General features: G+C 33.4%; 1 protein-coding gene across 2 annotated transcripts in view; it reads left to right on the top strand.

The window, feature by feature from the left end:
- Positions 1-12,527, top strand: part of GALNT13 (polypeptide N-acetylgalactosaminyltransferase 13) — a 436,774-nt gene that overhangs the window by 389,840 nt on the left and 34,407 nt on the right. For both annotated transcript variants that reach the window (XM_045559133.1, XM_045559132.1), the window contains exon 9: positions 6,963-7,061. In XM_045559133.1, coding sequence (XP_045415089.1) covers positions 6,963-7,061 — 99 coding nt within the window. The remainder of the gene's footprint in view (positions 1-6,962; positions 7,062-12,527) is intronic.

Below are 12,527 nucleotides of genomic sequence, written 5' to 3'. Positions count from 1 at the left end.
TCTTGACCCTCTAATAGGGTACCCAGTAAGAAAGCCTCCTTTTAGGAGACTTACACAAATGTGGGCATTCTTCCTGTCCATAATTTTATTTCTAAAACTTTTGGGGACACAGTAGCTAATTTTTATCCTAGGGTACCTGAATATGCATACCTACAGGCGGAATATGTCACTCTTCATCAAATGTCAACCCTAAAGAATGTCAGGCTGCATAACCCACCTGTGAACAAAACGAGCTATTTTATTACCTGAAAATATTTTTTTAACATTATATTGCTGATAATTACACTAGTACTCATTCTAATTTTATTACTCAAATATGTCTTGGCACAAACAACTACAACAGATTATATGCCAGTTTGGCATTCATTGTATTCTCCCAGGATTTTTGTTGTTGTTGCTGTTGTTGTGGTGGTAGTTGTTACCCACCAAAATAAATGAAATTGTTTATTTCTCTATGTTGTTTACATTTTTGTGGAAGGAGGGTTAAAGTATCACATAATAAGAATTTTTAAATCTCACAGTCATTAACCAAGGACATTCTAAACCCAAGTCTGTATAAGTAAAGTCACCTTGGATTTTTTAAATATATAGATTTGGCATTCATCCTTCTGATTTATTCACAATTTGATAAACAGAAAATAGACTTAAATGCATACCCACTAGAGCAATTATAGTATGGAAATATTTATATTAAACTCTACAATTCACTGCAAATATGCCTATTTCCTTCTTTATAAAGAGAAACCAAATGAGATTGACATATGTGAAATAATGATAAAAAGTAACAAGGTGCAATTGAAGGATAAGCATATGTTGGAGTAATTACAGTAAAAAAATATGAGTTTAAGTTTAGACTGTCTTATCTTTAGAATGGATTTTATATATTAATTTTTGAAACGTGAAGATTGGTGGCGGGCAAGTTCCTATTGCTGCTTGCTTTTATAATCCAGCAGAGGGAGCAAGAGCTAATGAACAAATTATATAAGTGGTAAGAACATTACCAGTGATACTGACGGCTTATGTGTAGAAACATTTAGAAAAACCCTTGCTAATTTCAAACATTAAAACGCAAGTGGAAAAAATACTCTCAAGTTTATATCATTAAGAATTGTTTTCAAGCAATAAAAGATTGTGTGTAAACAAAGAAATCTCAAAGTAGACAACCAATTAAAGTTAAAATTCTCTTGGCCTTATGCCATACATTCAAAGCTCTACCATAACATAAAGAATGAGTCAAAAGAATTTTTCACATCTTGGAACTACCAGTGTGCACTTCTTATTTTGATACAAATGATAGAACAGACTCTGTCAGGAATTTCTAACGGGTAAATTTCTTCAGCGGTTAGTCGCCTAGATTTTTCTCAGGATTAATGGCATGACCACTTAGTTGGTACTGTCAGGTAATATGGTACCAGTGATAAAATCTAGATGTTTTCTGAAATTTCACTTCTTTGCTTGAGCAACATTCTTTGGAGATATATATTTGACTGAGGTCTCAAGGTGTTTGTAGAAAAGTTCTGATTTTAAAATTATACAAGGTCACCCACCCTAAGTATGATTATTCTTTGCATCTCAAAAGATGAGATGCATAGTTTGAACTTTGCTGTGTGCCAATATCTTGTGATGTGTATTAAGATTTATTCGTTGAGGATTGTCAGAAAATGCTGATGACTGTTTTTATATTTTGACAATATAGCAGATGCCTACAAGGTTGGGCTCACTGATTCGAAAACAACCTATGTGCACCCACCTGCCTTCATGGTGTGCATGACTTTTTAATTTTTTAAATCCAGATATCGTAGGCCTAGTGATAAAAACCTTTCAGATATTGTCTCTATCCCAGGTGATGCATCCTTCATATTTTTTTAAGAGGGGAATTCATACTTCTGTTCCCTGACACTCTGTATCTTAGGTCACCCTGGCCATAGACAGGAATCATTTACATGACCTCAGTTAAATAGGCTGGCACTCCACATAAAGAGTCTCCTGGTCTTTTTGACTTAGTCCCCCAGGTCTAATAGTAGGCTTTTTTCATATGTCTTGTTTCATGTGTCTTCACCATTGTCTGAATGGCCTCTGGTCACCTTTGTTCAACAGAACTCAATCCCCCCTTGCTCCTTCCAGGCCTTCTTTCTAATAAATACTGCTTGCCTGTCTAGAAGACAGGACTGGCAACTTGCAGACTCATTATATTAATAATAACTTCACATTCCTTACTTGGACAAATTACTTAACCTCTCTGTACCTCAATGATTTCATTTGTAGTATGGAAATAATTGCATGGATGGCACATACAATTAAAATAATTTATGATTATTATTATTATTGTGGTGGTGGTAGTGGTGGATATCTCTCCTTTGTCATTCTGACAGGTTTCCTAAACCACTGACTCTTGTCTATTGCTATTCTCCCAGGTTCCATTATCCAGACTGCCATAAGAAACTTGACTTGAGTTCCTGTATTATCTCCTCTTAGCACTTGTTTCATTCTAAGGGACAAGTAACATTATACATCCAGAAACTGCCAAGCCATATTTTGGAATAGTTAGAAAATGGCAAAAATAAGACAGGCTTTTTTTCATGCAGTTCCCAAAATAAGTCTATTCTGAAATTCTAGAAAAATGGGTGGCAGCAGTGACATAGTATTAGAATCTCTTTGAATTTCCCCATTAAAACAGAAAAAAAAAAGGATGTAAAAACTAAAAATTGATAAACAACTTTGACAACAAAATTAGGTGGCAAGCTATTATCATAACTTCCAAAAATAAGCAGACAATCTCGAGAACCACATGATACTACAATTTTTGCAAGAGAAAACAGAGGGAAGTGACAAGGTGTCTGAAGGAAATTAGAAATTGTTTCAGGCCAATGTGCTAATAGTAGCTGAAAATGAAAGAAGTGTTTGCTTGTGGGTGAAAACTCCTCTCTAATGTCTGAAGGGTATGGAATACTCTACAACCTATGAATTTTTGAAACTCACTAGTTGAAGCTCCTTCTCAAAAAAAACTTTGTGCAATAAAGCCCAGATTGGTGAGGTAGAAACAGTAGGGGCAAAGGAAATGGAAAATCCAGATAAAAATGGGAGAAGTAAGCAGAGTCAGGAGGTCTCAAAAAAAAAAAAAAAATAGAAGGGCATTGTTTTAACACTTCAAAAAGTACAGGAAAGAGAATTATAGATTTTTGAACTAAGAAATTGTCTCATGGTCAAATCCTCCCTCTTTAAGATCAGGAAAATTGATTTCATGTAAAAAGAAAAAAAAGAAAGGAAAAATAAAAGGAAAGAAAAATACTAGAAAAAGATGAATGTTTTAAGACTATGATAATAAGTAGACTGCTATCTCTGCAAACAATGCAACTACACCAAAACTTTATGTTCACAAGAAAGAATAAAAGTATAATATCTCAAAATGAACTAAAATAAGTACTCTCAATGGTCAAATATAGAAAAGAACAACATAAATCAAATTTAGAAAAACTTTGAAATGTGGAGCAGGAATGCAGGAAAAGATTAGAAATCAAAGACTATATCATTTCAGAAATGGAAACTAAACTTATGAAGACACCCAAATCAATAACACCAAGAGAAAGTGCTGTAAGAGTTTTAGAGGAGAAAAAGGAAATTTTTTAAAGTAAAAAGAAATTTAAAATTATTCAATTGAAAGTGATTAGTGACTTAAATAGAAAATAAACAAGATAAACAATAAGACCAAATGGTATGATTTCCTAAAGAGAAAAATTAAAGCAGTGGAATAAAATGTACATTAATAACTATAATTCCAGGTCTCCTCCACTCATGGGGGTTGACCCATTCCTTCTCTGGAATGTAAAAAAAAAATTTTTTTAATTAAAAAAAAATATATAATTCCAGGGAACTTTCCTGAACATAAAATTCAAACTATATGTTGAAAAGGAGCACTACATACCTGGAAGAGTGATCCATAATGAACAATATCAAGATATATTGTGGTAAATCTACAAGACTTCAAAGAAAAGAAAAAAAATCAGTTTCACTTCCAGGTAAATAAATATTTGTAAGAATTAGGGGAAGAAATCATGTTGTCATCAGACTTTTCAAAAGCAACCTTTTATTCTGGACATAAAAGGGATAACATTTTATAGACACTCAAGGAAATATTTTATGATCCAGGGATTTCAGATCTACTGAATTTATTTTCAAGTTTAAAGGCCACAGATATATTTATGAACATACAAGAACTCAGAATATTGTTCTCTGTGATGGAAATAGCATTTGCCCATTTGCTCAGTCCCAAACCTTGGCACGTTTCTAGATGTCTTTTTTTTTCTCTCTCTCTCTCTCTAATAGCTCAAATCCAATTCAATTGAAAATCCTATTGGCTCTACCTTAAAAACAAATCCCAAATTTGACCTCTCCACCTGCTTGTTATCCTTTTATTCCAACCAACACTCATTTCTTGCAGGCTGACTACAATGGGCTCCTTCGTTGTTTCCTTGCTTCCAGTTTTTCCTCCCTCTAGTCTGTTTTCCATGCAGCAGCCAGAATGAGCTGTCATACCATGCTCATGCTCAAAACGTATGATTCCTTACATTATTTAGTCTTGGTCGCCTCTCTAACCTGCCTCTTGCTCACCGTAGCTCGGCCGCATTGCTAGCTGGTTATTTCACTCAGTTTTGTGTAAGGAGCATTCATTTGCTGTTCCCTGCCTAAAATGCTCTTCCATACATGAATATATGGTGGCTGTCTCTGTTCACTAAGCTGTATTCAAGCATCTTCTCCTCAGAGTGACCTTTCTTGCTCCCCTTTCTAAAACAGTATCCCCTCTGTCACTTTCTCTACTCTGTGTTTTACTTTTCTTCATAGGACTTAATCTTCTGACATATTACAAATCTATTTGTTTATCGCACTCTTCCTTCCAAAATGTAAGCTCCATGATGAAAAGTATTGTGTTTATTTTGTTCACTTCTGTATCCTCAGCACCTCAACCGTGCCTGGCATGAGGTACACATTTTCCCAATAATATTTCTCAATTAAATAAATTAATTCAGAAGAGATATTACAGACCCAAAATTAAAATGGATCTTTTATAGAAAATAGATCAATAATAGATCATTACTGAGGGCAAAATATTTTGGAGGCATTCCTAAATTTTGTGCTTAATTTGTCAAAGAACAGGATGACATGCATCTATCATATGTCCCTTTAAAATGCCACTGTCAGTGTATATACTGGACTGTATATGGCTTTGAAGTTTCTGTGTTCCAGCAAAAACCTTATACACAACTCAGCCTGTAACCTCTGTAATTATTCACTAGTATCTATTCAAGTACCATGAATGTGACAGAGAATCTTTTAAACAGATTTCATAACTTACATCTAAAAATGATCATTTTATGAGATATTTATTCCTCTAAGTATTATGGCATTATACCATTATATGCATTTTTAGGATGTCAAATAGCAATAATAACACAACCTTATTGTTTCTCAAGAAATGTGTCTTTTATGAAAATTTAAAATTCTAATATAAGGGATTTAAATTCAACTTATATGTTATATAAATTGGTCAGACTCTGTTGTAACATATGCAGACCTATTTACTACATTATTTATCAACTGTTACTTTCCTCAATCCTGTCCAGCTGCAGGTCCTGAAAATTTTTTGCCTATGTGCTCAGTTCCCTCCAGTGCCTGGACCAGCCTAAATCAGATTAAGAATACATTTCAGTGCTATATGCACCAGTACAGGTTTTGCTTCTAGAAGCCTGTGTCCTTTCCCTGTAATGTTCACTATATATTCTGTCTTTTCTAATGGATTGCTGCTCAGATTTCTTGATTAAAACATCTATAACTCTGCTCTAAATCTCAGCCCATTGGAACAGGGCTTGACCACTCTGCCCAGCTCTTTCTAGCCCTTATGGTGAATTCTCATCCCTACTATTCTTAGTTGCTGATTGGGGCCTTAATGCAAATCATACAACTTTTTTCAACTCTAGGTAGCAGTATTTGACCATGAGGTTCTGCACCATAGAAAAAGTGAATTGTATAAACCTAATCCATCTTATATAGGTTTATAAGTTTATGTAATGTTTCTAGTCTTATTCATTGGCCAAAGTGAAGAAACATATGCCTAAAGCATAGAGAACTAAACAGACATATCAAATAATTTTACCAAGTGACAGTAAAATATGCAAGTCCTAACAGGGGTCAGAGACACAAACTTTTCAGAAGGAGAGTGGACAAGTAGAAATACATACTTGGGGTTGAGACTAAAGAAAAAATCTGAAATATTGCATTTATTAGAAGAGTTTTTCTTTTTCTTTTTTGCCTTCGTTTGGACTTGATCTGGTCATTTTAGAATCTTTAAAATCAATGAATGGTTTTTGTAATTGCATTTGGGTCAAATCTGTATTAACTTATGTTAACTATGGAACTGATGCAGTGCTTGAATGTAAACCAAGAACTTTATGTCTGCAGTTGGCAATTTAATGTTGCTTTTGAGGAATTTGTAATGTGAAATCACCATTCAGCCTTGTTATAGCCTTTCTTAGGGTCAAGCATTTTCCATTAAGTTTGGCATTAGGAAGGAAAGAAGATGCATGAATATGTTTTAGTCACAGAAATAAGCAATGTAATTAATCTATATTAATATGCAGAATGGAGCATCTAGTAATGAAGGATCTAAAAAACACAAATTTGAATATTTGCCCAATTTGTTTTTATTCCCTTGCATACAGTACTATAGGAGTTCAAGAATGGGCCATGGTCATTTCAGTGGAATTTGAAAACTGTTCTAATTGTTGGAGGATTTGGGGAAGAATTCCTAATTCATAATATGTAAATGTGTCCTTCTCCTCTGATACTATGCTATTAACAAAGAGTGCTTCTTTATTAGATGCTAATGCCAGTGCCAATGCTGTTCAAACTTACTTCAGGTGACTTGATTAACTATCTGACTTATGTTTTTGTGTGTGTGTTTCCTTTAGATAAGAAATGTTGAAACTAATCAATGTTTAGACAACATGGGCCGCAAAGAGAATGAAAAAGTGGGTATATTCAACTGCCATGGTATGGGAGGAAATCAGGTAAACTCTCCGTTTTTGATATCAGTTTCTTATTTTGGAGGAAAATTATTGTTAGTTCACTTATCTAGTGGTAGAAGTTCTGAGTTAGAATGAACTAAGGTTAAAAAAGTTATTCTTTCAGCATGACATTATGTTGTATTTGTGATGCAGCTGAATGTGTCAAGATTACATGTAGAAATACATATTGATTCTGATACTGCAAAACAAGAAACAAATGAGGTCTGTTGAGTTTTGGCACCATTCTTCAAACAAGTCCTGTGTTATTCAATGAAAAACATTAAAAGGAAGTTTCTCCCTTAACATAAAATAAAAATGCTTAATTATTAAAATCCTAATCAGTACTCCAAAGTGTCAATTTAAGCAAAAAATATTTAAAACTAAATTACTAAATTACAACATAGAAAAATGACCTTATGGAAAAAAATAATAGAAACAACATAGTAAGAATAATGACAAAACATTCAGAAATGGTCCAGCTTATTGTTATATTGATTCAAAACGAATGTGAGAGGACTTTACTGCCAAAAAGCAATGGAGTCCTGATAAATTCAGCTAGAAATGGCAAAAAGCTTAATGATCAGAGGACTAAATGTGTGGGAGTTTAATTTTCTCATATCAGAAGAAGTCCGAAGGTAGTGAATTGTAGACATTTGTTTAGGTCCTCAACTATTCCATTAAGAAACCAGAAACTTTATTATCTTTCCATTCTTCAGTCTTGAGAGTCAAAAATTTTTCTCATCAGCTGGTCAGAAGAGGGCCACTGAAACTCCAGACAACATGCCCACAGCCAAGGCAGAAAGCTTTGGGGTAGGGAAGACCTTCCATGTCTGTCCTTTTATTAGGAAAATAAAACGTCTTTCTAGAGGCTCCGCACACCTCAATGTATGTCTTTTTGGCCAGAAATGCATTATTTGGACACCGCTAGTGCAAAAAAATACTGAGTATGTAACCTCATACTCATACCAGGCTGCTCCTCACAGTTCATTTACCATGGATATTGGGTGGACAATTGGAAGTGCCTGCCATAAACTATTTCCCCATAAACAGCTTATGGGGAAAAAATTAACTAATCATCTGCTTCATGATGACCTACAGAATTTAAAATGAGAAACACTACTTATGAAATACTTCTGAGTCTAACACAGATAAAAAAAGAGGGAAGAAGATACCTCAGATGAATTGTCCACATAGATTTATTAAGGCCATGGTTAGTGGTAAAATGGATAAATAATCATATAGCCATATTTGTCTAACACCTGGATCATAAATGTTAAAAATTATATTATTCATCTGTAAGTTTTCAAATACCCAGAAATAAATTATCTCACTGTACTCTAAACTTCTTATTGGCCAGTGCTACATTTTACTTTTATCTTTATCCTCAGCACCTGGCAGTGTACTTGGGACATGGTCGGCACCTAAGAAACACTAGACAAGTAAATATATGAAAGGCTCTATCGTCAGAACAATGTATTTGTACCTTAGAAATATGGAGACATTGCCAAGAAATAATTAGCTGTTATTGTCATAGTAATCAAAGTATATAAAGACATCAATCTCAGGGATTCATAAAGAAAATGAACTAATCAACAATAAGCAAAGAACTCATTCTTACATTTCTCTACATGATCAACTTAATGACAAGATAGAAATTAAAACCAATATTTTTGCATATACATGAATATTTATTAACATAACATATATATGAAAAATTTGGGGAGCCCTTTTTGTTTTAACAAAAACAATGGAAACAACTAAATACCTTCCAAGAGGGGAATGGCTAAATAAATGATAGTGTACACGCAGTATTGAATACTATTTAATATATAGCCACCAAAATGACTGAGGGAGGTCAATATGTACTGTGAAAATTCAAAAGAAGAAAAAAATCCAAACTACAACTTCCTTTCAATAATGTCATCTATAAAAAAATATGTAAATATTTGTCTAAATATAGTATCTATAATACTCATATATTTATATAGATGCTATATAATCTATGATTATATCTAGAAATGGATAAAAATCTATCTGGAACATGGATTGCCTCTGGAGAGAGGGAATCTGGAAAGAAGACTGAGTTGGAATAGAAATTTTCACTTTTTTTTAACCTCACATTTTTCTACATATAGTATATGTATTACCTTCAATTAAAAAATAAAAATGGAGAAAATCAAACTTTTGAGAATTAAGAACATCATTTTGTAGCATCACTCTGATATGATTAATTGGATAACTTATGGTAAGTTACTTAATATTTTTGAGCTTTAATAATAATTATCCATAAAATAAATAAAAGATTTTACTCAAATTTTTCTCTTAAGACTATTAAAATTCATAAAACAGCTAACACTAAGCATGGCACATACTAGACACATAATATATATTGGTCCATTGACATTTATTTTTCTCTTAGTATTTCCACTTATAGTCTCAATTATTTCTCTTTTTATTTCTAAAAGTTAAAATGTTCATTCAGTGGCTAAAGACAAAGGCAAGATAAAAGCACAACACATCCTTTGGTACTGTTGATCTCAAAACAATGAACTGCCTCTCCTGTTACTCAAACAAATATATATTGTGAAAAACAATCATCACATAAAACTTTATTATTATGAATTCTGGTTTGATGGAATTCAATACTTCCATACTAGGGACATGTTTAAATTTTTGTCTTGTTCACTTTAGTAAAGAATAGATATTAGAATTTTATTCTCGGAGTCACCCTTCCTGTTTTTTATTGCTATGCTTTTATGTTACCTTGGAAACAATGTCTATTTTTATAGTTACTTAGTTTTGAATTTTTACAAGTAGCCCCCAACCCATAAAATTATTCAAATCTTTCTCTCCTGCTGTTACACAAAAGTCATAACAAATGTCAACATCATTTTTTGACTTAGTTACTTTTCTAAAAGATGGTACTTATTGCTAGTTGACAATTATACCTTAACCATTTCTCCTTGAACAGTTTTGATAGTTATGGGATTTTTTAAGACCTTGCAAATATCAAGAAGAAATTTACTTTCAATTGTTTTGGGAATATTTTTCTTAAGCACTCAAATTTCCAGCAAAATCTAAAATGGAATCAATGAAAGTTTTCGTAGCAGGAATACTGCAAAAACAAACTAGCAAGTGGAGAATTATTATTAAATATAACATGACCATTTTGAAGTGCTCATTTTTAAAATCTTATAAATAAAAGGCATGTAATACAAAGAATAATGACAAAATTAGACATTCCATTTCTATCTGTCCTTGCAATCATTTCTTTTCATTAGCCAGTAGCATCATGATGATCACTAACACTTTCAAAAGAAGAAAAATGAGAAGATGTTGATTAACTTAAATAAAAATTTTTATGAGTGAAAGACAGACCTTACAATTTATTGACATAAAGTATGTTACTAAGCTATGGCATTGTCTCTTCTGTGCTTCTGAGAAGACATCAATTCCTGGAAGCAGTTCCATGTCCCCTACAATGCTAATGACTCAGGTTTTCATCTTCATCTCCCACTTCTCTCCTGAGCTCTGAAAGCTACTGTCAGTTAATTATTGCGAATGTCTATAGGCAGCTCGAACTCATCTGTTTCCAAACTAGACTCCTTTTCTTCTTTTTCACATATTTATCCAAAATTGAAACCTAACATAGAAACTTCACTCCTGAAATCTGATTAGTCACCAAATCCTGATATTTCTATATAAAATTATTCCCTGACTCCTACCTCTCAGTAGGAGACCCTTCATAACCAGGGTCTCTGTCTTTGACCTACCCTATATCTTCTCTCATTTCAGTATGGTTTAAAAACCTCATCATTTCCATGAGCACACCATTCATGCTACATAAATTTAAAAACTGATTAAAATCTTCAGCAGTTTTCCACTGCCCAAAAAGTAAAGTCGAAATTCCTTAGTATGATGTAGGAAGCCCTTCATAACTTTATTTCCATCTGGCTTCCCAGCCTGATCTACTTTGATGTTCCAATAAACTTTTGTGCTCTAGATATATATTAATAATTCCCCATTCCCTACATGCTTCTAGCATTTTTCATATCCTAACAGTTCACTTATACTTCTCGCTCTGATTGAGCTATTGGCTGCATTCTGCTGCCCTCAAAAACTTAAGACATACTAACCGTTCAAAACCCAAATAATTTAGCTTCTCTTCTGCTAGCTATTCGATAGCCACTTCTTAACCTAATCAGGACAGACTTTTAATGGCTAAACTATATTTGATTTAATTAATCCCTATTGTTTAACACACATTATTTGTAAATTTTCATTGTTACAGACAAGATTCATCAATATTCTTATACCTAAATTCTTTTTTTTTTTTTTTTTTATTTCAGCTCATCATGGGGGTACATAAGTTCAGGTCATATACATTGTCCATGTCCCGCCCATCCCCCCGAGTCAGAGTCCCAAGCGCGTCCGTTCTCATTCTCCAGACAGTGCGCCTGGCACTCATCATGTAGTCATACCTCCATCCCCTCCCCCCCCACCTCCCCGGGTCTGCACCTTCAAGCATGACCATTCCCCAGAGGGTGTGCAACGCACTCGTCATGTAGGCATACACCCATCCCCTCCCCCTACCCCCCATCCCAGTCTGATATCCAATTGGTATCCTAAATTCTAATAAGCATCCATATTCACTTCTTTAGAAATATGTCCAGAAGTAAATTTGCTAAATCAAACATTATGCAACATTGTAAGCCTTTTAATGTGACAAATTGTTCCCTTTTTAAGGTTTCACCAATTTAATAGGGAGAAATAGCTGAAATAAAGACACTATAATAAACATTTAATATGCATTATCCTCTTTGATTGTCACAATGCTCTTTTAAGTACATAAAGTTATTATCCTGATTTTACTCATGAGTTTAATGGAATCCTTAAAATATTAGTGTGGTTGAGGTGATAAAGGCAGTTTGAGCCTAAGTCTGATTCCGCACCAAGTTTATATTCGCTATTCTTGCATTGACTCCCAACCACACTCCTTCAGGATTATAATCACAGTGGCCAACACTGACGGGTGTATTACATTTTATTTTTTGTTTTTCATCTTTGCCAATTTAGTATGGGAGAAACATTTTATCTTTCAACCATATTTCTAGCATTATCAATGCATGTAAGGATTTGAAACGTTGGCATTGTGAATTTCCTAGTCCTATTTTTGCTTATGTTTCCGTTGGAGTTTGGGGATTCTTTTTTCCCTTGTCATTTATAAGAATAATTTATTAAATAAGATTATTCCCCTGTGTCATGCATGTTGCAAATATTTTTCTGACTTGGACATTTTGTTTATAATTTGTTTTCATATATGGACTTTTAAACAGTTTAAGTTTTCTAACCCATGTTTGCCTTTATACTTTCTCTTTTTGGTGCAGAAATACCATTCTTTTTAAATGAGGTGCTTTTAAATGACATTTGTAAATCTTAAAGGCATCAATATCAAAATTAATAATTGGA

Source organism: Lemur catta, chromosome 8, assembly GCF_020740605.2.
Source record: "Lemur catta isolate mLemCat1 chromosome 8, mLemCat1.pri, whole genome shotgun sequence".
Classification (NCBI taxonomy): Eukaryota; Metazoa; Chordata; class Mammalia; order Primates; family Lemuridae; genus Lemur; species Lemur catta.
This window is presented reverse-complemented; position numbering and strand designations above follow the sequence as displayed.